Genomic DNA, 26534 nt, shown 5'->3' with positions numbered 1-26534 from the left:
GTTTCCTGATTAATGGATTGCAGTCAAATCAGTTCCATGACACTGATTACTTTAGCAATACATTAGCAATTACTTCAGCTGGTTTTATGTTATGTATGGAACCTGCATACAATCATGTCCATCTTTTATCCCGTAAATTAATTCCTTCATGGGTAGCAATTTAACTCTGAACTTTCATACTTTCTGCAGAATATAAAATCAAAACACGTGTAATATCAGTGCATTAGATCTCGAAGTATCATTGCTTTTTTATGAGGGGACAAAGATTTATTCATTTCAAAGTCCTCGTTCGAAGTCACCCTGGAACTGCTAGATTAGATTGTCTTTACAGTGGGAGACTATGATAGTTTTCCCCTGTGAACCCAGCTTGTGTTGGTGTAGCCAGGTGTCTGCATCATAGAGTATTGCTTTAGACCTACAGCTTTCCTCGCTTGGGAGGCCAGAGCTGGGTAGAGCTCTTACTTACCCTGAGAAGAAAGAGCTTAACAGCTGTATTTGGCAAAGTTGTGGGGGAGGCATGAATGCAATTCCTCTGCTTTTTAGGAATCAGTACAAAGGGGCTCAGTCTGCAGAGGCATTGTTTCAGTGAGCAATGAATTCACACAGTAAAAAAAAAATATATCAAACAGCAAAGGAATCTGAAAAATGAGAAAAGTCTTTTAAAGAGTGAGGGGGAAATCTGGCACCATGGGAACAAAAATAATCACAGCAGCTTTCCTCGCCCTGTTGTGAAATGGCCCCCTGCACCCCAGGCAGCGAGCAGTTGCAGAGCTCAGCTGCCTGTGGTTAATAATAAATGGGCTCTCTCTGCCAGGAGTGCCAGGCTGCACACCCCCATGTGCTGCTCCTGGCCCCCCGTCCTCCCGCCTTCCCTAGGGCTGCCCAGGCACCGCTCCAGCACCCACCCGGCCTCCCTGTGTGAGACGGACGCCCAGAGGTAAGAGGCACGCCAGGCCGTTGCTCTATGAAGTTGGCTGAACTGGATCGATGATGGGGAGAGGCGAGCAGGGACGGTTCGAAGGAGGGAGGAAAGCCAGTCTGTGCTAGAGGAGTCTGCAAAGCTTTGTTACAAGACGAAAGGGCGGGTGGGTCTTGCTGCAAGACTTGCCAAGCTTCAAAACTCTTGTCAGGCAGCTCAGGCCAAGCGTTGGCTGAGTTTCCAGCGAACATCAGCTAAGTTGTATTGGGTTTCAGGTGCTGACCAGCTGGGTTTTACCCATCAGCCGGCACAGCTTGGGCGCTCCTGGCTGCTGTGCTCCAGCGTTTGGGGGGTTGTTAACATTCAGAGCACAACTCGAGCAGCTCAACTGATCCCTGGCGTAACCTTGTTGGCTTAATGAATTTATTCCAAAGCTGACTTTGCCCTGGAGAGCGAGGGGTGTATACACACACACACAGAGCAATACCAAACATTTGCATGAACCACTCAGGCTGCTGAGCACTGCACAGGCGGAGGTTGTAAGCCTGAAGTGAGAGCTTTTGCCACTTTAGTGTCATGGTATGATTCCATAAACTTAATTAAGTTTTTTATCCCTAAAAAGGATTTGGAAAGTGGAAAATCTTACTGTTTCAGACAGGTGTGTATTGTGTCTAGCTGAACCAGGCCCTCTTTTCTTGACTTACACAACCCAGCTCTCCTGTATAGCTGAAGTCTTCGGATCTGGGCAAAAATACTCTTCCTGGGTAGAAGATGTTTCTGTATAGCTCTAGTGCCACACGCTGGGCTCAGAGCCGTGTTCTGCTGAATGTAACATGAGCACAGAACTTAATTTAATTGATTTGCTACCTAAATTAACAATAGGTACAAAGGACTGAAGAATGGGATCCTTTCCTTCTGGTGAAGGCGTGAGGAATAGAAAGGCTGGAGGGATACAGCAAAACGCCCAGGGAAAATATGTGAAGCAGCCAGGCATTGAGTGAAACTGCCCCGAGGCCCAGACCAGACCAGGCTCTTAACCTTTACAGCTCTCTCCCCCTCTTTCTCTGTTTGGAAATGCATGTGATTAAAGTGAATAGGAGTTGCTAAGAGACCAGAAGAGTTCTGGAGTTTGTTGCCGGGGCTGAACTGCCGCTCTGCTTCCACGGCTTTGCGATAAGAAGGATGATGTAACGTGAGCCTACATAAAGCTCTCCGGGCTCTAGGGAAAGCTGCTCTTTCCTCCTTGTACTTACAGCCTGGTTTACCAGTTCCCAGCTCCTTTCTTTGTTTTACTGAACTGCTGTTTCCTCCTAGACACTAGCAAAAACTGGGTTCATATCTTTGTAGCGCTCCTCTGCCTGCGTCTACCTTGTACATTTCTCCTTGTGATCTCTCAGGCTGGAGGTGGCAGTGGCTGAGCCTGCAGTCTGTCATGAGCAAGGAGCTTTGGAAATTAAAAAGTTGTCTACTCCCAAACTCTCTCGAGTTCGTTACTTCTCATCCTTTCCTCTGCTTCCCCAAGATTTCAGCCCACTGTTGACAACGGGCCAGGCGAACCCTTCCAACTCCATTTCCTCAGCTTAGCATTTTGCTTTGACACCCTGGCTCATAATTGAAGCACCAGGAGTCTCCAGGCAGCCTCCTGGGCAAGGGTTGTTTACCTTCCGAGCTCAAGGCAATAGATGGTATGTTTAGCTTCACATGGTCACATTACTGCTGAATTACTTCTTTTGTTTTTACCTGATTTTTTTTATCTCAGCACCATCTGTATGCGCAAAATGATTGGGAAGATAACCTGTAGCCTGGGAAAACATGTGTCCACTGTGGCATGTGGGACCACCCATGTGAGAAGATTTCTGCATGGTAAGTAGTGTATTCTGAAACAGCTCCTGGGTGAAAAGCATTTTCCTCATTTGAATGCAGCAGAGACCTTGCTGACAGTGTTCTGGGAGCAAAACAGAGAGCAACAATAGTCTTCATGCACAATAGTCTTACAATATATTGAGTTACTATGGTATTCTTGGTCTCTCCACTCTTTTAGAACGTATTCTTTGGGCATGGTTTCAGGGCTCAGTTTGTTCACAGTAATGCTAATTTAAAGTAATGTTGCTGGAGCCAATGACAACGCAGCTGCAAAACTGGTGGCAGAGGAACACTGAGCAATGATGGTGAGGATCATTGTTCATACTAACAACAGAGATATTTTGCAAATATTTCACTTACATAAAATACAGCTTTAGTCTTTGTGAAGTTATTTCACCCCGAAGAAGAGCTGAAGAGGGGGATAAATTTATTGTGATGATGACAATTTGCCTTTTATAAAACAGCCCAGTGGTTACCTCAAATACCCACACAAATAATTAACTTTTCTGTGTTTATCCCCAGGTGCTTATGTCAGGATTCAGCCCTCCATACAGGAAGCCCTGATGGAGGGAAGACCAGTTGTAGCCTTGGAAAGCACGATCATTACACATGGCATGGCCTATCCTCAGAATCTGAGGTGGTGGATTTTGATGTTCCTTATTCAACAAAGTTGTAATAAGAGGCATATAACTGGTGTATCAGTATCGGTTTTCTTGGTCGAGCCAAACCCCCTGTAAGAGCAAATAGAAATTGTCAGGCATGCAGAATATGAACTCCAGTGTAAAACAATTGTATTTGGCCTTTTAAGGACACAGATGGGGTACCTATTCATTTTCTTATCCAACACCTTACATTTCTGTCTTCCTTTAAAATGTGGCAGCAGATAATGTCATCACTTGCTCTGAGAGAACTACCAGCCTTTTCAGCTGCATAGGTTGTACAGACATTGAAAACACACTGCGGTTTCTTTTGGTATATCTTTCATAATGCAAAAAGGACTGGAATACAATAGTGAAATCTGTTCCTTAGTGCCATTCAGAGCAGCTACTGTGAGAGCTACTCATCCCTCTTGCTGCCTTCTGTACCCTGCATAGAACCCCTCCAACCTCTACCCTTTATTTACGGATGTTCAGTAGACTTGTTTTTCATTGGGTTACAGTGCCAGAAACCATTGCACTCTCCATCCTTGCTTGCAGAAAGCATGAGAACTTTTGATTTTCCGTCTTGCTTTTTACCTGGCTGTTATTCTGCCTGACATTCTTAGAATGAAACTCCAAAAGCTTGATTTTTGGGAAGGAGGTAGTTTCAGTAGTTAAAGATTGCCTAGCATATGTGCAGATGGCTCAGAAAGGAAGAAGCTGCTCTTAAAAAGGATAGTGTATGAATGATGAAATATAAAACCTGTGAAGCTTAGAAGGACCTAGACCTTAGCCCTAGAATATCCTCAGGCACTGTTGTTACTCTATATCTAACTGCCTGTATTGTGAAAAATACGTCCTGGTCATCTGAGCAGGGCTTCAATTACCTGAGATTTCTGTGAAGGTCTATGATCTCAGAGAAATAATGGGTAATAGATACAGAAAGATCCTATTTTGAGACAGTCCCTGTTTTTCAGTAGTCTATTGTGCAACCAGATTTGTCTGTACACCAAGTAATGTTTTCTTTTCTCAAAAATGAAGCATAGAGCTTGGACATTCCTGTCCTGAAAATGAGGCCTCTGCACTTCTGCAAATTCAAGTGCAAAGACTTTTGCCACTAGGAAGATACAGAAGAGGAACTGGACTTGGCTGAAATCACAAGGACTGTATAAAACTGGAAGTTGGGAATAACGGCCACCAAACATGGCAGTTTTCCTGTCTGATTGTTTGCCTCATTACTTTTGTGACTGTTGTCTTGTTTATCTTATTCTAGCATGGCCAGAGAGGTGGAAGAAGTTGTAACAACAAGCGGAGCAGTGCCAGCCACTGTAGGTATTTTAAGGGGTCAAATCCATGTGGGACTCACAGACGAGCAACTTGAATTCTTGGCAAGCAGTAAAAATGTAACTAAAGTGTCTCGGAGAGATCTTCCTTTCGTCCTCAGCCAGGTATGGCTTGTAGACTTTCTATTGTGTTTTCTATACAGCAATAGTGCAGTGCTCTCCAGCTTCAAGCCAGGTGGCTCTTAAACGTCTTGAAAAGATCATGTAAAGTGGTGGTTTATAGGTAAGCTCAAATGTGGTCCTACCTAGAATCAAAATACAATAAAGTATGGGAATAGCAGCCATAGGGCTCCTGAAAAGTCGTTCTGGATAGGCTGGCAAGCCATGAGCACTGGGCTAAGAATATTATTGGCATGATAAGGCATCATCACGTTACATATAAACTATGTGACATGCAGGCCATCACAGGCTTAAAGTGACAGCTTAAGGTGACACTAGCTGCCTATGAAGCCTTCTGGTTGAAAAGCCCTGGGGAACAAAGGCCTTTTCAAGAGCAGCTTATGTAGCAAGGGCCATGATTCCTCTGTCATTTTGCCTAACAGAATATTTGTATCAGTGTTTCACTTGTCAGCTGGTGACAGCAGGCTGTTGTGACATTGCCGTGTGTCAGACCACAACCATAGCTGCCCACGTGTGATGTTCTCCGTGTCACCCTGGGTGCTGACTGTGACTTTGTCCCCTGACAGGGCTTGTCCGGTGGCACTACCGTGTCTGGAACAATGATTGCTGCACACAAAGCAGGAATTCCTGTGTTTGTGACGGGTGGCATAGGAGGTGTCCATCGGGGAGGAGAGAGCAGTAAGAAAATCAATACATTCTACTTTTCTCTGTTTTATTTAATTCCATCTTTTTTGCTTTTCCCAGTTTGTCCTGCAGAAGAGTAAAGTTATCATTCTTCTTGACCATACTATGCTTGTTTTCTCCCGGGTGTTGCCTTTCCAGAAGCTTCAAAACACTCCTCTGGAGCACTGGCCAGTTGTTAAGAGGCTGGGAGTTTATCTTTTGCTTACACGGAGTTATATGGATATTGTTTGCTGGTGCAACAGGAGCTGACTGTACCTTTCCCACTTTGTAATGGCTGCATAACCTGATAGGGGCCTTGGAGCACAGTGGTGGTATCAACTTGCTCTCGGCTGAGGAGAAGGAGAGTCTCGCCACAAAAGAGACTCAGGCCCTGGTCCGTATTAGAGGTGCATGCTTCTCTCTGGAAAATAGCCCAGCCTTGGCAGTGTAGTTTGTGACCTTTAAGTATGTTGTCTCTTCTTAGCCATATATATTCCTAGCACAGCATAAGTGCACTGCTCTGCTGGATGCCATCCCTTTCAGATGTAAATTCCAGACTAGGGAATTTCCTGAGGTCAGCAAAGTTCCTGCAGCGCTTTTTGTGCCAGTGATGTCAATACCAAAATCAAAATCTACTTAAATTATATTTCATCTCCTTGAACTTTGTCCTTGCTGTATAACACCTTCTTCTTTCTTTTCTACCAAATTTTTACATGCTGTTTATCTATGTGATCAAAGGTTTGAGAGATACAGTACAAGGCTGCACCTCTGCCTTAAGCTACGTGACTTCTTTTTGTCAATATCTCTTTCAATCTCAACACTTAAAGGCATGATCTAAACCTGTAATATTTGTTTGTGGCTCTAAGCAGATACAAAAGCAGGCAGTGGCGTCCCAGGCAGATACAGCTTTTTAAGAGGGCAGATCGCATCTGCTTGGAATACAGCACAATCACTGACACAATGGCTGCTTGTCCCTTGACAGCTCTGGATGTGAGTGCTGACTTGACAGAGCTAGGACGAACTCCGGTTGCTGTTGTATCTGCAGGAGTCAAATCTATCCTTGACATTGGCAGGACACTGGAATATCTGGTAGGTAGCATGGGCTGCTGAGCCTGAAAGCAGGTAACATGCTTTGTGTCCAGAATGTCCAGTGGTGGTAGGGTAGGTATTAAGCCTAAGGTTTCTAGAAATTACCGTTGAGAGGACGTGAAGCCATATTTATTGTTCTCTAGTTCTGGGGCCATACAAGCTCAGGGCTGCTCCCTAACGTAAATCTATCCATGCCCAATGGGCTGTTCCAGCAGCTGTTCCAACTGACGCCAAAAGCAGTGCTAGCCATGCCATCTTTGTCTGGCTTTGGACTTGATTTTCTGGGACAAAACTCCAGAACTGGTGGATCAGGCAAGCTAGATCCATCAAATGCTGAAATATAATCAGAATTAAAATGGGAATCAAATGATTTTCAGTAGAGTCACTTTTTAAGGTGTGGAAGCCACCAGGGCCAGCACTTCAGGTGACTGCCAATGTCAGTTCTTCTTAATCACAAACAGAACTCATTTATATTCCTGTCAGCTCACAACATATCTTCAGATCACAAGTTGTTACTTTAGACTCAGTGTTGCCCTAATGACAGCTGCATGGCTTTTGATCAGCTCTGAGCACAAGCAAAGGACATGCACATCTCCTGTGTAAGTCAGATTCTGTCTAACCAGTTACCATGTCTGGCTCTTTGCTTTGAAAAATGTTGGTGATATAATGGAGTAGAGTGGGATGTATAAAAATAACCAAACCCTGTGCTAGAGAAGGGCAGTTTCTAGCTGGGAATAATTGCCACCTATTCTTTTGGTGGGCCCCCTTTCCCTCTTCTGATTACCTGCCGATCTCACCTCCACTGCTGCAGGAGACACAGGGAGTCTGTGTGGCTGCTTTTGGAGAATCAAGGGAGTTCCCAGCCTTCTTCTCAAGGCAGAGCGGCTTCCAGGCACCATATCACGTCCGGGACGAAGAGGAGGCAGCTGAACTCATTGGTGTGTTTCAGAAAGAAAAGGCCTGTATAGGGCCCTGGAAAAGACAGGACACAAAAATTTGGATAAGGCACTTTTTTAACTTTGGAGATGAGTTGGTCCCAAAACCCAGTCCATCCCACCTCCCCCATTCCTGCTTCACTGCTTTGTAAAGTAGCACTGAAGTTCAGTTTTTACAGCAAGTTTCTTGCCTAGCTGCAGCCACCTTGGCATGCTCAGACATGTTTTGTTCACGCTGGTGAGGTGAAGGGAATATGTATGTTAATGTGTTTACAAAAGCAGTTTCTGAGCCTTTAGAAGTGGAATCAGTTTTCTTTAGAAAAACAAATTCTTTGCCCCTTTTGTTGTACAGACTCAAAAGAAAAAGGCAGACATAAATTGTTTGGTAGCTGGAAAAGACCCTGTCCTTGGGTCAGCTAAGAACAGGAGCTCCAGCTCTGTGGGTTCCTTCACTCTGCACCCACTCTTCTCTGTTGTTTTCCTTCAGCATTTGATTTACCCAGGGAGAACCACTAACGATCTGCCTGTCCTCTCCCAGCCAGTGCTTTGGGGCTGGGCCTGAGCAGCGGGGTGCTGATAGCAGTGCCCTGTCCCAAGGAGCGAGCTGCCTCAGGCCAGGTCATCGAAGAAGCCATCCAGCAAGCTCTCAGAGAAGCCAGGTGAGAAGGAACCTAAGCCCTAGCCTTTGCTCACCTGGTTCCTGGGGAAGTAAACCACTTCAGGGACACTGCTACAGGAGCTGTAGCACAGCTTAACCTTGGGCACGGGTGAGCCCACAACATGCTTTCAACTGTAATTTTATCTAACCTGAGCACTTTTACAGAACTTTGTATGTTATGTGGTTATGGAGATAAATTATCTGCTAGCAGCAGTGCTTCTCCTTGGATGCTGTTTCAGCTCGGTCCTTCTCATCTGCAGGCATTTACTTTACATTTGCAGGTCCAAAGGGATCACAGGCAAAGAATTGACCCCTTTTATGTTACAGAGGCTCAATGAATTAACTGATGGGAAATCACTGGACTCCAGTATCCTTTTGCTGAGTGGGAGTGGGGAGGTACTCCAGTGTACTGTCTCTTCTGACAATGCTTGGTGAAAACGCTGTCACTTTATTGACAGTCTAGCAAGGGGAAATCACTTCAATATCTGCAAACAGGTGAGAGCTTAGCAATTGCATCCTCCTTTCTCAGGAGCACCATTTCTGTCCTCATCCACTTTTGCATTAAAAATTAGAGGGCAGCACAGACAGCAGGTGGTCCAGAGTCCAAAGACATCCCTCACATCTGATCCCCGAGCTTGCCTGCCGTGTGATGGAGTCTCAGGACACTGTTGTCCATGGTGGGGTTGCACACTGGAAGGTACTTGGGCTTTCCAGAGCACCACACTGTACATCCCACTGCCTTATCCAACTCATCATGCAGGTACACAGTAAGAGAAACTTGGCAGGAAAACATCCATGGGTGTGAAAATTCTGGGTGTTCGTGCAGTTTGGTAACCCATTATAAGTGCTCCCAAAGGCTTATGGTGTAGGGGAATCAAATCTATCAAGTCTCACAGCACGTTTTTTCTGCATTCTCCCTCTAAGCAGTTCCTATATAGGTTTCCAACAGGTCAGTCTTACTGATATTTTCGCTTTTCCTCAAAGAAATGCCAAACAGACCTTGCTCTGATCCAGAACAATGCCAGAGTGGGCAGTGGTATTGCGGTGGCCCTGAGCAAACTGCAGAAAGCCAGGAGGAAGAGGAACCTGCCTTGGCGAGAGGACACAACCCCACCCCAGCCAGTGAGTTGCCTGCTGCCTTCCATATAATGCTTCTCTGCTGACAGCACAGGACAAATTTGTGTCTATTTACAAAAGTAAAAGGTGTCTTAGCCAGACCTATCTTTCTCTGGCAGGCATTCTCTCTCTAGTGTTTTTTATTTGTCTTAGATAAACATCCTTTCCTCCTCCTCCCCCCCCATCCATATTTACAAGGAATAAACACTGACAGTGGCCTAATCCCATTAAGTCTTAAACCATCAAATCCATTAAAACTTTAATCACCTTTTACTGTGCCCTTATGTACAACTGTATTTCTCTCAGTCCCAGGGAACTCGAGACTACAGGAGTAGACCTGGAAGAGGGTAGTGGGATGTATTTTGAGCTGTTGAGCCATACATATTTTATTAATATCTTCTCTTTGTTGGCCTCCTGCTCATAATTGCAAAAATTACAAAAGGTACAGCATATCCTGAACAAGATCTATTATAATCCCAATACTCTATTCACTCTCCTGGATTTTGTGTGTGCCACATAATTTACGGGAAATCTATTTTAGGTAGTCTTCAGAGAGATGAAAAATTTTCTAAACCCCATTTGCAGTAAAATTTACCGACATAAAAGAGGGCAGTGACTCCAGAGACAATAACCCAGCATTTGATGGAATGAGAAAAAACAGCTGTATGTCCCCAAAGAATCTGGAAACTTCCTGTTTGTGGAGCTGTATTGCTTTTTCCGGCTTTGTAGGACAATAAGACAGTGCTCCATAAAGTGTCACTGGGTATGGAAATTTCTCCCGGGAGCTTGCAAGAAATGACTGCATTTTTCTGCCCACTTTTTCCCCATTTTCTTGTCTTTCTTACACAACAGTGCTTGAATGTTTCTGAGGTTTCGCATGTCAGAAATTGTCCCAAGAGAAATGGCTTCAAGGGCACTGGCGTTACCAGACCCATGCAGCGTCTTACATTACTCTATCACCACACAGAGAAACTGCCAGCACCCATACGTGTACACAGTAACATCCCACCTACCACGCTGGGGCTTGCTATGAGCAGGAATAATTCAGAAAGCAACATATAGAAGAGATTTCCATTCTTCCTGATATGTGCAGACCTGTGTCTAGCCATGGAAAATAAGCACACTGAAAATTAGCTAGCTCTCAAAAGGGTGGGAAAAGTGACTAGGAAAAGCAAAGAAGACTTGGAAACTTTTTCCTCAAGTCCTTCCAACCACTTTTTACCTCTTTCTTCCCTCCTGAAGGTGGTGATTGGAGGCATCAACGTCGACTTTATAGCCAAGGCACAGAACCCTGTCATCCTGGTACTGTATCTGTAGCAGTTTTCTTAGCACCACTGCCATTTCCAGCTACTTTTAAGGAGTGCCGGGCCAAAGTTGGGGTGGGGAGGAAGGTGGCATCCACCCATGATATCTTTATCCCACCCACATGTCTTTATCCATACACATGCACAAACTTGGGAGGTGTAGTGCTGCATATTTGATGGATTGTCTAGGTGAGCAACGGAGTGACACATACTGACCTATCTCTACCACTCAAGACAAGGACAGAGCAATGTGTCACCCTGATAATCTCCACATACAACTCTGGCCTCTACAGACTATGTTAAGGTGCTCTGGGACTATTCCCTGAGGCCATAAGCCCAAAGAGCCCTTTTAGCAGAAGAGCTGCCCAGGGCACTCTTGAAGCACATATGCAAAGAACTAGAAGCAATAGGTGAAGACCTTCACTGTGCTGTGACAGCTCTAATTCAAGAGCTGTCACACAATAGAGGGGAAATCTCCAGGTAAGAGCCAGCTCTGGCTGCCTGGGACTGTCTTTGCTGTGGAAAGACAGCGTGAGTAGGAGGCAAAAATCTCCGTGCACAGTACTCACAGTGGCAGTACCGACAGAAAGTAGTACTGACACAGTTAGAGCAAACCGGAGTTTGCTCAGTCATAAAGGGTGTAAGTCACACACACAGAAAAAAAATCTTAAAAAAAATTAGAACATTTTAAATGTTACCAGATGCTCTCCCTCTCAATTTGTTTAGACCACAAAACAACCAAGAAGCTAAAGTGGAACAGACCTGGGACTTCCCCATGCAAATGACAGCCATTTGCATGGCCTATACAATTTTTGTTGAACTATATGAAGTACTATAGATGGAGGTGGTGAAGCTTGCTCCACAGTTGTTTTGTCTCAAATTACTCCATGCTGTCCTTCCTGTCCAAGGACAGGAAACTCCTGCTGTCAGATGGGGCAGCCTGCGAAGACGTCTCCGTCAGATAGAGAAAGATGCGCTGGAGAAGCTGTGCTTACAGAAATTGGCTATTCCATGATACAGAGGCAGAGACCAAACAGTAATATAACGGTCAAGGATGACACGTGCTGTGGTATCAGATATGAAGGCTTGCAAAACCAGAAGTTCAACTGCTTCAGCGGTGATCTAACCGATAACATCCATACCCCACACTCAGCTGTCAGGACAAGGAGATAAGCTGTGTCCCAGGGAGGGCAGCCACCCCCTGGTGTGGCAAATGTGAGTGCAGATCCCTGGACCACCCATGGCATGGTGAGGGGCCAAGGGCAGGTACAGACATTGCTGAGAACAGCTGATGGAGGGAAAGGAAAAAGGAGACATTAATGGTGCATGAAAAAATGAGGCATTAGCTGCCCTTCTGTATAACAGCAAGCCTTAAAGTTGGTCCATTGTGGCAACTACCTGAATGCTAAGTTATGGGAGGATTTGAGAATTGACAGCCGTAACATTCCTGCTGACAGCTGCTGTGGTTAGGCACAGAGGAAAAGGCACTCTCAACAGCATTGCTTTGTTTTGCCTTTTAAAGACAGATCTTTTCCAAAGGGCTCAGCACCCAGCAGCTCCCACCCTTACGTGTGCTGGATTTGTTGCAGATCACTGGAGTACCACTCACACCTCATGCTGTCTCAGCAGAAAAGCCGCTGTATTACGTCCTGGTTGTAATTCCCACATGGCTTTCAAGGCTATCCAGATGCAAAGTGCTTTATAAGTAACTGTCTGACCTGCAGAGAAGGATGTATGGTGTTGCTGAGAAGAGGTGCTAGGAGAAGCATAATGGTTGTAACTCCCTCAGGATACCCAGAAGTTGAGCAGAGTCTCATTTTTACATTAGGAACTCAAACCTCTTAGAACACGGAAGAAGATCCCAGAGACTCTCTCAAGTCTCTGAAACATTGCCAGAAAGTATCAGCCCAGTCATATTTCAGATCACCTCAGCAAGCCCATTTTCATCTTTCACCTCGCCTGAATGCTACATAGAAGAAATACCGGAGCACTGCTCAGACTTGAAGTTACTGGCTGAGCTGGCGAGGTGTGATGAGAGCCAGGCATTTCTTCTTCTTCAAAAGCAGGCTGCTAGTTTCTCTCTCATTGCACCCACCTGCTACTTTAAAGAGAGATTTAGCATCTTCATGTCTTTCAGGCCCTGTGGGGTTGTACAGCATCAGAGGTCACCCTCAGCTGGATCCTTGAGCAGGAGGCTGGTGCATCTGCTGTTAGGACAAGGCTTGGTGTAAAAACCTTGAATCTCTGCCTCTGGGCTGTGCGGGGGACTGGCAGAGAAGATCAGCAGCCAGACAACAAAAGGAGCTCATGAGTGTTTTCAACATTCCTGCAGGCATCAGTTTTGAAAAACAGATAGTGGAACCGCATAAAACAGAGTTTGTGCTCATTACTGATGGTGGTTAGTACCTTCTTTTAATATTGAAATAGGGGCCAGTGATCAAAGCCATGTTGTTTAACTTGCCTAAACAAGCATCCTTGCTTTTTACTTTGGAGTGGGTTTCTTTTTTTATGTTCTTGGCTGCTTCAGAGTTAAAATAGCCAAGCTCGATGCTTCCAAAATCTGCAACACTCAACAGGAGACAGTTGCAGATGGAAATAGCCTCATTCCTGGCAGTACCAGTGGCAATTCCCAGGGAGCATGAGCAAATGTAACAGAGGGGCATTTGGGTTAACGAGGAGTGACAAGTAGCAGAAGGATGGACAGAGGCCATAGGTAGCTTATAACAGCCAGTTCTGCTCAGGTGGTCTGAGCGGTTCAGGGCTTGGAGAACTGCCAGGCAGAGAAGCAAAGGCATCAAGAATTAGCACCAAGTCTTGCAGGCTACAGAACTGGGGAGAGTCAAGGCAAGCAGAAGCAGCCTGGAGGTCAGAAGAGAGTGATAAAAGAGCATATTTAGATTGGAGAGCAGCCTCTTACAGGCGTAAGGCTGGATACAGAAGAAAGCATTCTGTTCAAAAGACAAATGTACAGCTTCACATGGGGAAAGAAGGATCCTTGGGGAGCTTCAGTATGAGTTTTGAGAAGGCCCAAGAATGGCGACAGGTTGGAGGCAGAATATTTCTTACTGTGAGATGGCAATATATTTACTTGTTTGGCATAGACAGTGGTGTTTACAAGCAAGAACAGTGTGCTGGGTATTCTGGTGCACCTGGGCTAACGAGGGGCAGAGAGAGCCTGGGCCAGGAGCTGCTGTGTATGGGCATGCACACACTTCAGTGCTTGCGATGCGCAACATACTCTTGAGAGCTTCGAGTTATGCAGAACTTTGAAGATCATTATGACTGCCAATGTCAAGCTGTCTTCAGCAATGGAAAGTATGTTTCAGGATTTTATGAAACAAGAGCTTTTAAACCATTTGATAGTCCAAATAAAGCCCAAATTGATCTGAGCACTTACTGATGTAATTCGAATGGCAGAACAATTAATAGAAGGGGGAGGTGGGAGAGGGATTGCCTGTGTTCTGACAACTTGGATGTGACAGTCTGACAGATGGGTAGGGGAGTGGAAGGCAGAGGCAAGTGAAAAGAGAAGTTGATAATCACATAGGTGGAGAAGGGCACTTTTCATAAGGGAGATATTTGGGAACAGAAGGGTGAGTTAAAAAGTATGCAGATACCAAAACAAGTCCTTCCATGAGGAAAGTACAGAGGCACTACAGGCGAAGGTAACAAATCTCATTTTCGTAGAATCATAGAACGGTTTGGGTTGGAAGGGACCTTAAGATCATCTAGTTCTGACCCGGGACCTTAAGATCATCTAGTTCCAATCCCCTGCCACGGGCAAGGACACCTTCCACTAGACCTGGTTGCTCAAAGCTCCATCCAGCCTGGCCATGAACACTGTGAGGGGTGTGGCAGCCACAGCTCACCACTCTCACAGGGAAGAGTTTCTTCCTTATATCTAATCTAAATCTACTCTCTATCATTTTACTTCTAAAGAAGAAAATAAAGAAATAAAACCCCAAACTGCTTAAGGGGGCAGCTGAATGGCCTGGAAGGCAGCTGCAGAGCCATTCAGGTCTGGGTCAGCACCTCTGGAGTCCCTGCACTGTGCTGAGCTGGTAAATTCAGAGGGCTGCTCATATCAACTGAAATACTCAGTAGCATTGTTCTCTTTAAGAGGTCTTAGCATGTAAGACCAAAGCAGCAATGCATGGGGAGATCTGCTTGATCTCCCCTCTTAAGAAGCGGGCCTTTGTCACCAAGGTTGAAGTCTGTAGATAGCTGTAGATGTTTATATTGCCCTCAGTCTGGTATCTAGATGCCTCCTACTCCCTCTAATTGCTGACCCGTGTTTCAGCAACACCAACTTCACATGTTGAAGGACACACAGCATCCATGCCAAGCAGCCCTCCCAGTTTTGCCAATTAACAATTTGTTCTTCCAGGGTGGTGGGCAAACAAATGCTGGAAGAGTGAGACGAACCTTTGGCGGCGTTGGAAGAAACTTGGCAGGTGCCTCGTGCTTGGGTTTGCCTGTGGGTGCATGCCAGCTGTGATTTGTCCTTTGGTATTCCTTCAGCAGCAGGAGCTCTTGAATTCTGCTAAGAGCAATACATCAGTGTTAGGCAATATACCAGCAGGCAGACTGCCTGGAAATGGCAGGGGCCATTCCAAGAAGTAAGAGGGAAGGGAGTTGGGATCAGGAAAAGAAAAGTCCACAAATATGAAGTTAACTAGCATGTAGCACAGTGACCCCAAATTAAAGTTAAATAAGCATTAGTGATCTCCAGTGAACAGCCTGGCCTTTAGCACTGAATTAATGCCAGGTTATAATCACAATAGAAGCACGTTTTGAGCAAGAATTTCAGAGGAATAAGTGTATTCAGATGATCATCCATGCACCCCTTCTTCTCTTTTCCTTCGCTCCCAGATGTTCCAAAAAACCCCAGAGGATTCAGAATGCCAGTGCAACAGGCAGACAACCCCACTCAACCCCAGCCAGCCATCTGCAGCAGCTGTGGCCGAGTTCTATCTTGAATGTCCTAGGCAGGGACTGGTGGGCATGAAGTTTTCCAGGAGAGGGCTTTCTTACCAACACTCCCCCTGCACAGGCTGTCACTGCGTTCACAATACTCTGATGGATTTATAAATATCTTTTGTTTCCACTTGCCTTTTAGACTGCTTAAGCCGTCTTGGACAGACTCCTCTCTTTTTATCTGCCATGGGGAAGGATGAACATTCAGAATCCGTCCTACACTACTGTCACCACATGGTATGTTACACAGTAGCAGCATCTCAGGAGCATGGAAGTGATGAAGTTACATAGAGGGAAAAGTCTTCTCAACCCTGGCAAACATAAAAGCCATTTCCCACAAGGCTAAGAGTAGAAATAATTCAATGCTCCTTTAGTTACAGAAAGCTAGAAGGCATGGAGCCACCCCCCAAAACACAGGCTAAATGTATGTACCATTTGGAGTCTGAACCATGGGGTCTGAATTCAGCTCCAAGGAGTGGTGCTTGAAGGAGAAAGAGAGGTAAATCAGGAGGAACCATGACAAACTCTAGTAAGGCATAAGCACAACTAGAAACATGTGAACCCTGACAAAGCAATGCCAAAATTGGCCTCGATTGAATAAAGCATAAGACAGAGAATACCTGGAACTGGGAACTCAGCTGGACACCTCAAAGCTTCAGAAGAGGAGGCTTCCCCACATAGCTGCATACACCCCTCAGTGCACACCAGAGGAATACCCGACTTAAACAGCAGCTCGTCCACTGAGGTCAGGGAGCCAAGAGCAGCAGGAGCTCATGGGGGGGCAGTAAGGCAGAGCATCCCCACCCCAGTGGGGGGTGGGAAAAGCCAGAACAACCCTAACCCAGGTCATCACACACCTCCATGGTGAAGAGGCAGGGCTAGAGACAAGCCAGGGGTGTAGGTAGAACCCCCAGGTGAAGCTGGTCAGGGCCGTTAAGGCCTATTAATGCCCTCAGGGCCCTAATATCCAAATAGGGCACAGAGGGCCTTAGTTCTGGATATCTGAGCAGCTCGGTAAATGAAGTAATAAGAACATGAACTCTTTGTTTATAAAGGCTTCATAGCAGCAGGTCTGTAACCCCCATCTACCCAGCACAGTTTACGCCATGAAAGTGAGCGGTCTGCCAAGGGAAGATGGACTTGCTGGGCAGCAGCCAAACAATCCCTGCCTGTGACAAAGCATATTACTACCAATGCCTCTCCTTAAAACCTCCAAATTCCCTGTGAGCTGCTGGGGTGGATGCATTTCTCCATCCACATGTATATTCCAAGAAATATCCTGAGTTCTCGAAGCAAATAATTTGCAAGACCCTCACGCCTCTGCAACACTGCAGAGGCTCCAAGGTAAAAATGGCTCAAAGGCTGCTCTTGACGTTGGGCTGTGCAGTTTGTGAGGTGGCTGACATAACTGCTAGCTGGAGTGTGCCACCAAGACATGCCAGCATGTTGTCAGGCCACTGAAGTGTCACACAAGCTATAGGAATGGATGGGTGGAGCTGCAGACCAAAACAGAGACACAACCTATGGAACTGCACAAGAGAGACCTGTCACTTTCATGCACTAAATGATTTCTTGAACCAGTGGCGTTTGTTGCATTGCAAATATTAAAAAATAGCCATCTGCCAGCATTGTCTAGAGCAGGATTCCTTTGACATGTTGCTTATCTCAAGGGAGAAGGGAGGTTGAAGGAAGAAGAGCAAGCTGGGCTGCCGATCAGGTGGGCACGAAGAAAGAATAGGCTGAGTGTGGTAGCTGAAAGAAACATGCTCCTTGTCTAACTGTCCTCCCCGTTTTAGGACATGAGTGCCGTCCTTCAGCTGGAGGGGAAGAGCACAGCCACTTACTGTGCTGTGGTCACCAGTGCTGGGGAGCTCAGTGTCGGCTTGGGAGACATGGACATCCACCACCAGATAACAGAGCAATATGTATGCATACCATTGGATTTGTAAGCTTTTTCTTAGGAGAAGGAGTGTGGACCTGTAACAAAAAGCAACTGGGGAAGCTGTGCCAGCAGGGAGTGGGTGTGCAGAGGGGATGTGGGAAATCCTAAAGCTAACCCCAGGCACTGGCCACTGAAATAGCAGCATGGCAAGATAGCAGAGCCCTCTCTTGCTGTTGAGCCAGATGGAGCTTCTGGTTTTGCTCCATACAGTATCAATGCTGCTATCACCCATGACATGTACGTTGGAATCCTCTTCATTAACTAGTCCCAGCTAACCTATAATTTTTGTCACCTAAAGTCAGCAATAAATCCAGCCCACCTGCAGAAATGGTATTTCTACCTTTAGGGAAAACCAAAACAAAGTGGACAGAACACTGGTTAGAGCAAGTTTTCCTGTTCCATCCCATCCCTGCTATCCCTCTTTTTTCTACATGCTGAGTTGTATCAACAGGCACTGCTCTCAGCACATCCAAACCTTCAAAACGTCAGGGCTAATGGAAGCAGTGATTAAGGACTGATTCAGCAAAGCCGCATCACTGCACCCTCCTTCCCTGCTCATTCTTTTATTGACAGAACAAAAGCCTGTGCTTCATGACTGACAGCAACATGGAAGTTAAGTGCAATTTACTTACCAGTGGCATCCGCATGAGGTGGAGACTTCCTAGGGAAAAATATGGTCATTGCTCCCACTTCCATCCCCACCCTGCCTCTCCCAAGCCTTGGCACATAAAACCATTACATGACAGATTCTCTCTCCTGAGCTTTACGAAACAGTTGTGGCCAGTGGAAACTCTGAACCAATCTTCTGCTGCAAAATGCATTCTGGCAGCCCTTCTTTCCACCACGATTAGCAGAGGCATGGGAGGGATGCTGCACGAGTGCCTATAGAACTGGTCTGTAGCATTCAGTCAGCAAGCAAAGGTGTAGTCAAGCCAGACATAGCACAGGGTATTAAACAGCAGCATTCCCTTTCCCTGTAGGTCTCTGACTAACCCACGGGTACCAAAGTGGTCTAGAGAGAACCAGCAACTACATTTCTCTGCTAGAAGGGCCCTGCCAGTTGAGTCGAGCTCTTGATGGCACGGGGCAGGGGAAGGAGAGGAAAGGGGGGAGATGAAGCAAATGGAAGACTCAATTTTCCTTAGGGAATCACGCTTTTAGGTTCATGCCTGCACCTAAGGGCTGCAGTATGAGTGAAAATCCTGCATCCCGAGTCTGACTAGCAATCATTTGTCGCTTTGCAATGACTCAAGCTGTCTCTGCTCTGTGTCCTGGATTTTCACTAGGTGTCCCAGTTCAAGGAGAACCTGTGCCAGGCCCCGCTAGTGTGCATCGATGGAAATGTGCCTCTTCCCACTATTCAGTATGTCTGCCAACTAGCTAGAGAGCATCAGCTAGCAGGTAAGGAGACCTTGCCCAGCCCCGGCCCTGTAGCTCCTAACCATGTGCCAAGACACTCCACACACCCTGAGAGCTCTCCACTGCTGCTTGCTGGAGATACCTGCTTATTGTCTGACATGCTGTGTCATTCAGCACTTCTTTCTGTACTCTGCTACTCTTCTTCAAATGGATGGAACATTTCTGCTTTCTTTGACTTTTCTGCAGCTAAATTGCATTTCCTGTGGTGTAGGTGCTATAGCCCGTGGGCACTGCCAGAAAGCCAGGAAAGCTGCTCTCTTTGCCTTTAACCTCAAGGCGAGCACAAATGTGTGTGCTTCTGCCACTTTGAGCAGCAGTAGAGTTTGCTTCTTATAAGTGCTAAAGCATCTTTTGACAGGATTTCTCTCCCACTTCCCATGAAATGCACACCACCACCACCCCCCGGTATGGTGGGGACCGTAACAAGGCTTCCTAAACCTTTGGAGTCATGCCTTCATTTTTAAAAGCAAATCTAAAAGGAGAGAATGTTCTTAATACCTGGCAGAGGCTCCAAATCCACCTAAGAGGAGTAACAAAACTGAAGTCTGATTATATCACTCCAGAGCCAGAAGCAACTGTCTCATTGCTGAGCACTGGAAAGGAAACCTTGGGAGACCTTGTTCCAAACATAGGAGAAGTAATATTTAAGTTTCTAACAGATTACATACATACCCGCAGTTGTGCAGATCATGCTAAGCCTTCTGCACTGCATCCTGCTCTGACATAGAGGTGAATGACTAATTAATTCATTAACTAACCCATTGCAATGTTGTTTTGAAGTGTGCTATGAGCCAACAGATGAGAACAAGGCCTCTAAGCCGTTCCTCTCAGACAGCTGGAAAGCGCTCACATACATTTCTCCCAACCTGCAAGAGCTAAGAGCAATAAATCGGACCCTCGGGAACCCTCTGCCAGCAGGTATTGAGTACTCAGAAGGGTCAGACTCACACTTCTAGATAAGCTGGATCCTGGAGAAGGACATTTTCCTCTCCAGTCCCCATTTCAAGCAAATTGGATTATAACACAGTGGGGATTCTTAAACACTTTTGGTGTCTTCCACCTTACAGTCATCTCTGCAGGGGTTGTAAGGCCCAGGACAGACTGATGATCTGTCGGAGAGCACAGTAGGCCTGGGATGGCTGCTTGTCCAAAACCAGAGATCCCATTTGCCTCACTTCATCAGCTGAACAGGAACAATCTCTGGGTTGCGAACTTGTCTCTGAATCATGGTGCTCTGAGGGCACCTGTCCCAACAGTAGCACCCTTTGCAGAAATGAAATGCCCCACCACATGCGGGTGTAAATCCAACAGCATTAAGGCAATGAAGTCATACTTCAGGGCAGTTTTTTGATCTCTACAGACATGCGTTTAGTCCCATGAGGGGTGGTTTCCTCAGTGAGGATAGAGGTATGGAAGTCTAATGTTGGAGAATTCTGTGTTTCCCATGATTTAAAGAAAAAAAATTAACCACATTTCAGAAGTGCTCATAAATAGTAGCAGTGGTGCTCCAAAATAGGCTGCCAGCCCATAAAAGGCCAGTTGAGGGCCTTTACAGTTATAGCACAGTCTTTTTTCCCCGCTCTCTGAAGAGCTGCCATCCAGGTTGGAGGATATTGTCCAGACTGCAATGGCCTTGGCCTGCCCTTTGCTGTCCCACCTGCACTGTGTGATTGTGACCCTTGGTGCTCACGGCATCCTCCTGTGTGGCAAGAGCCTGGGAGGGAGCATATTGCTTCATCCAGGAGCTTATGAACAGGTAAGGGCACGGGAAACTAACTCTGAGCTCTCAGTTGCGGCTCTCTCGGACCATAAAGCGTCACTGCTATTTCTGGTGGCGTGGCAGCAGTCCTGGGAAACGTGGCATCACTGCTGGCAAATGTATGTGTTTGGGGGGGTGGAATACACAGCTCTGAAAGCAAATCAAGTTGTCTGTCCATATACTGCTGGTTCCCAGCAGCAGTGTTTCTAGTCAGCTAGTTTTAAATGTGCTTGCATGAATATTCATGAGCGAAGGCTTCACTTTCAGGAAGCTTCATTTAAATTGCCGATAGCTTTCAAAGTGTGAAAAAACATTATTGCCTTTTTCTTTTTTCCTTTCTTTTTGGCATCTGAGCAGGTCTGGGTGGCATCAGCCACATGAGGCCTTACCAGCTTGGGCAATTCCCACTAACTTCCCTTCTCTCCCGGCACAGGCTGCTGCTGCCAGCCTCTGCGCCACCCACTACCCCGCCATCCACATCAGCAGGGAGGAGATAGTCAATGTCTCAGGAGCCGGTGACAGGTATATTGCTCACTACTTTGTCTTCTCCAGCTAAATGTGAAGGGGCCATTATCAGATTTCTTTGAAATTCTACTGCAAAGGTGAATGATACTCTTCTGCTTGAGGAGCAGACACTAAGGACACAAGAACAGGGCTGGTTACCATGATTCCTTGCAAAGCTTGCTAAAAATGTCCCCCTGAGCATCTTGGAAGCTAGTCTTGCCATGATCAGGTTTGTTTTTCTTTAGGATCCAAGCTTTCCATGGCAATCTAGTAGTCCTGAGTTAGCCTGGGCTGAGCTGCTGAAAGCAAAGTAAACCACCTTACATCAAAGCTGTCTTTCTAACTAACTACTTTACTTCCACACTTCTCCAATGGAAGTGGTACTGCCACTCAGTAGCTAAAATTACCCTATAAAAGCATTTCATCAGGTTCTGCATTTGCCTCTGGCAATAGCTCATGCTTCAAAAGAGTCTGCTGCGTAATAACGCCTCGCTGTTCACACAACACTGTACATAGGAGTAGGAAATGACAGGTATTATTCTTAGCCCCACTGATCAATTCTCAATCTGTCAGAGTAATAATTTATTATGCTCCTTGTTAACTTGTCAAACTATATGTAGTAGTCAGGTTTTTCTTCTCGCCTCGTACACTACAATAATTTATTCTATCCTTCCATCGCCTTGGGCTAGACCAAAAGGCTGTATGTGACAGATATTTCCTTTTATTTTTCTACTCCTACCTACCACTATCTCAGCATAGCAACAGTTCTTTTTTCTTTTATGAGTGGGCAGCGTGAAAAGTCTTTTTTCTTTTAAACTTACAGCATCCTCAATATTTGAGACAGGCTCAATCGGTAACTTCTTGCCAAGCTAGATAACCTACTTAACCACGAGGACACACACCTCGTGGCCCAGATCACCTCTGAGATGAGTTGACTGCAACTGCAAGCTGGTCTTCTCCAAAGAAGACCTAAGTATTGTTTGGAGCAAGAAGTGTAATGGCAGAGGAATGGGGGCTGGGAGGAACCTCACGAGTTCCTGAGCCTGTCTTAAGGACAGCTGTGCTTTCCTCACTACTACTAGATGTGCCCAACCTCTGCCAGCCCCGCCAGGGACACAGCCTCCTCTTTGCACCATCTGCTTGGTACACAACTACCCATGACCACAGGACAATTTTTTTCTGGAGGCTAATGTAAACTAAACATCTTCTTTAGGGTTTCCTTTCCCTTTTTAAAGGCTTAATTTAAGGAAAGGCCAAAGATGAGATAAGGTGTGCCACTGCCAAACACCTCCACTGAGTTATACCGGAGTATCATAGAATCGTAGAATAGTTTGGAAAGGACCTTCAAAAGTCATCTAGTCCATGAGCAGGGACATCTTCAACTAGATCAGATTGCCCAGAATCACATCTTGAACATCCTTAAATTTGGCTTTCCTTCCAAAGCTATCTGAAAGCTAGGGGCCAATTACTGCTCCCATTCCTGAAGTAATATTGGTCTTCAAATCCCATTCCCCAGAGTCCCCAGGTCCATGTGGGTATGTTTATAGTCCTCTCATTTGTCCAGGGTTTTCCTTCCTGGAAACCCCAGCTGGAAATGCCAGGACACCACATTGACGTACGTGCCATCTCCACAGCATATAGGTGGTGAAGTTGCCCGAGCACAGCCTTGGCACTTCAAAGGGGTCACGCAGCAGTGTGTAACCCAGGGCTATAACACATTCACAGCTCAGCCCCCATGAACCCTCGCACTTCTGAAGTCAGGGGACACTGCACACCCAGAAACAGTGATCCAGGACACCCATGTCTCACTTCTACCCTGGGCTCTCTGGCAGCTCCAGAGATGCTGTCCAAGGATCCGTGTGCGTGTGCAGGCACCAGCAGCTGTTTGCTCCTTGCTCTTGGCTGCTGTGACAACATAACACCGCATGCCCACACACGGCATTGCTAGGGGATGCTCCCCCAAATATTTACTCTAAGCTTCTGGAGCTGTTGAAAGATTGAATGCCTTATGGAAGTCATAATCTTCTGTGCCTTTGTTATGGATAAAAAGATGTTGAGGTAATTAGTCAGAGCACAAAAAAGAGTGATCTTTTTCCCTTCCCCATAGATTTGCTCATCCATGCCGTCACATTTTCCGGTCCTTGCTTCTTCCTCTCAAATGTCATCTTCTCCCTTCTCTTTCACATCTCCTTTGTCCTTTCCCAGCTTCCAAGCATCATTACTATATTTAGCTATGAATAAACAGTAGCTGCTCCCAGTCGATCACAACCACCACCCTGCACGTATCCATGCCTCAACAGAGCCTTTCCCTGCAGCCAGGCAGATGGCAAAGTCACCCCCTCCTGCTGATGGTCTCCACCATGCCTTGTGAGGAACTGTGGGTGACTGCTCTTGTTCCAAGCACATCATTTCTACTGGGAAACTTCAAATGGAAAACCACAGCGAAAGTTTACAAACATGTGAATCTACAATCACATTTCAGCTGTGGATTTATTTTTCCAGCTGTGTCTCTTGCCCCTCTCACAATCATATGGGAACTTTACTGCTCTTCCAGTCCACCCTGCTGGGGACAGGAGGGAATGTAATATGGCACCAACAAGGAGCAGAGAAGTGACAAAATAATTAGAGAGCAAAGGAAGAACAGATTTTTTTCCTTTCTTTAACTCCTTTCTTTTGCCTCATCTGGAAAACTGGGGAGAATAGAAAATGTGGTGGAATGGGAAAGTGCTGCAACTTCTCAGATGAGAAACAAATAAAATGGGAATAAATAGCACTATTTGTTACTCCAAATTGAAAAATAACTATAAAAAAGCAAAACCTTTACGTTATAAACTCACCCCTCCTGTGTAACATATTCTGCTTCTGTAAGCATTGGTTTGAGTGCACATGAATGCTCTTACAAACAAATAGTCGTGTTCCCAAGATCAAAGCTGTTCCCCCTGTGTTCAAACCCACCTTTCTTTCTCTCCACAGCTTAATGGCAGGGATCCTCGCAGGGATCCTTGCTAAGCAGGACACAGATACCTGTGTCCGGATGGGTCTGCTTGCTGCGAGCTTGTCCCTCCGTTCCTATGAGCCCATTTCCCCAGAAATCAGCACTTCCAGTGTCAGCCAGGAGCAAGTCAAGAGCTGGAGCTGGCCAGTGGCGAAGGTATGGAAGATGGATTAGAGCACCATGGCACTATGACCTATCAACTCCTTTCACTCCCAACGCTGCTGTTTCCAGGAACTGGGCCATGTTTTGAGCTCAAAAGCTGGCTGCTCACCAGAGAACTTAGACTTTCAGTGCACGCTACCATTTGGGAGGTGAAGTGTCAGCAGAGTGCCTTTGGTGACAACTTGTGCTGCACTGTTCACATTTATGTTTGTCTGCTCTTTGTTGTTCTTTCCTCTGGTTTTTTTTTCTCTTTTTTGTTTTTATTTGGTGGGTTGCAGCAACCACAGCTTGGTTCTTCTGCTGCCTGTCGATACTATATCTCACCCCCCATCTAATGGGAACACTCATCTGTTTTAGCCTTGAGTAAACCCCCTGGGAAGGAGGCCCCAACCCAGGGAGCTTCTTTGTAAACAAAAGCTGGTGTCTCGTCTTTCAGACCTCCTGCTTCCCTGAACCTCCAGTCCTATACAGTTTCTACTGAGGGAATTTTCCCTTCCTCCACCTGTGTCACTGTTGTCCATTATAACAGCAGCTCCTCTGTCATCGACTCCCAGATCTTCAGGACCATGTCTCTTCAGGTGGCCCAGCAGCAGCATCCTTTCTTGCTGCTTACTCTTGGTTTCTATCCCAGAAGTCCCATGGACCACAGCCTGTGGCAAGGTGCAGCTTGCAGGCACAACACTGTAAGACAACCTCATCAGTCTTCCCAAGACAGCCAGCAAATGCCACACTTTCTTGCTGTGAATTCCAATGTCCCTGGAGGAAGCAGGCAAGATCAATCAGAGGGGTAACCAGGGGCCAGCTGGTGGCCTTTGAAGGATGGCTGCCCCTTGTTCCACACGCCTTCCTCTGAACTTGGGGCTTCCTGCCTTGTCAGCCCAGAGTGTGAAGTCTAAATTAAGAGAGCAAGCCCCTCTCACTTCACCTCCGTTCCTGACCACTTGGCAAACCACTGGGGACTTGACAGAGGAGACTCCCCATGCATGGCTCTCCAGAGGCATGCGGTGCTAGAGCACTGTGTGCTGGGACCAAAATGTTCAGTTACACCTTCCCTTCTGTCCACAACAAGAAGTCTCCTGCTACCATCACAGAAGCTCAGGCTAAGGATATTGTTTCCAGGGTGGTTTCACCATCACGTCCAACTGTTGCCCCAGCACTGCCAAGGCCACCACTAAACCATGTCACTGAGGGCCTCATCTACATGTGTTTTGAACACTTCCAGGGACAGTGATTCCACCACTTCCCTGGGCAGCCTGTGCCAATGCCTGACCACCCTTTCAGGGAAGAAATTGTTCCTAATATCCATTCTAAACCTCCCCTGGTGCAGCCTGAAGCCATTTCCTCTTCTGCTGGTACATCCTTGCTGCCCATACAGAAACTACTACAGATTCTACACACAGCAGATATGTAGAATCAGCTCTCTGGTCTCCTGCCTGCCTTTTGCTCACACCCAGGGCAGTGGGCTGGCAACTCACTGCACCCTCCAGAGTGCTTCCTTCCACCAGGAGGAAGCAGCACAGCAGGCAGGACCACAGGCACTTTTTACACTGGAGATCTGGCCTCAGAGCAAGCGGAGGTGGTGGAGGCTGTGGTGGTGGCTGTGGTGGTGGCTGTGGTGGTATGACTGCTACCCATCCTGCACAGCACTTCAATTCAGACCTGTCCACTGGCTAGAAACAATAACTGCAACCTACCCAAATTCTGTGTCTTAAAAAGATGCTGCCAGCCCTTCCTCAGCAGGCACATGGAACAATTTTGAACAAAAAGCATCTCTTCCCCCAGCCCTGTACATGTGCAAATGTTGTCCTTTGGTGGATCAGGAGACAGGACTCGGTGGAAAAAGACTGTGGGGGTGATCCTCCCTGCTAGTGAGCAGGGCTGAGAGGAAGGGCATAGTCCCAGTGCTCAGGACTGTGACTACAGCCTTTTGGTGAAGAGGGTGCTGACAGGGAGGTTGTGGCATGGTGGAGGCCGCCATCCAAGAGAGATGCCAAATACGGATAACTACTGGGGAACAAGGGCATCTCCTGTGGAAGCAGTGAGGAAACGTCACCTCCTCTCTCCCACCATGCGATGTGCTGAAGAGACAAGTGCAGGTGCCAACAGTTTGGTGAACACAGACACTCAT

The 26534-nt window shown here is 46.4% G+C and overlaps 1 protein-coding gene and 1 long non-coding RNA gene across 5 annotated transcripts; one reads left to right on the top strand and one right to left on the bottom strand.

Moving 5' to 3' along the window:
• The first annotated feature begins 811 nt into the window (after positions 1 to 811).
• LOC115604970 (pseudouridine-metabolizing bifunctional protein C1861.05-like) lies at positions 812 to 25605 on the top strand. 4 transcript variants are annotated; one of them, XM_030478663.1, is made up of 19 exons: positions 812 to 937; positions 2679 to 2782; positions 3305 to 3419; positions 4694 to 4868; positions 5450 to 5561; positions 6529 to 6635; positions 7447 to 7573; positions 8109 to 8229; positions 8510 to 8595; positions 9226 to 9350; positions 10587 to 10646; positions 15036 to 15102; positions 15768 to 15862; positions 17422 to 17550; positions 18854 to 18968; positions 19767 to 19904; positions 20576 to 20742; positions 21179 to 21267; positions 24223 to 25605. In XM_030478663.1, the coding sequence occupies exons 1-19, from the start codon at positions 837 to 839 to the stop codon at positions 24416 to 24418; spliced, it is 2229 nt and encodes a 742-aa protein (XP_030334523.1). In that variant the 5' UTR covers positions 812 to 836; the 3' UTR covers positions 24419 to 25605. The 4 variants fall into 4 exon arrangements, with proteins under 4 accessions (XP_030334523.1, XP_030334526.1, XP_030334525.1 ...); XM_030478665.1 differs by lacking the exon at positions 812 to 937 and adding an exon at positions 2581 to 2604; XM_030478666.1 differs by lacking the exon at positions 3305 to 3419 and having other exon boundaries at positions 855 to 937.
• LOC115604971 lies at positions 3392 to 16119 on the bottom strand. Its single transcript, XR_003990457.1, has 3 exons — positions 15074 to 16119; positions 7433 to 7607; positions 3392 to 3513 (listed from the first exon to the last, which is right to left on the bottom strand). It is a non-coding gene; the product is annotated as an uncharacterized LOC115604971 (long non-coding RNA).
• Positions 25606 to 26534: the final 929 nt, after the last annotated feature.

This window comes from Strigops habroptila, chromosome 3, assembly GCF_004027225.2.
Source record: "Strigops habroptila isolate Jane chromosome 3, bStrHab1.2.pri, whole genome shotgun sequence".
Taxonomy (NCBI): domain Eukaryota; kingdom Metazoa; phylum Chordata; class Aves; order Psittaciformes; family Psittacidae; genus Strigops; species Strigops habroptila.
Note: the sequence above shows the minus strand (reverse complement) of the source record. Positions and strands in the feature narration are given on the sequence as shown.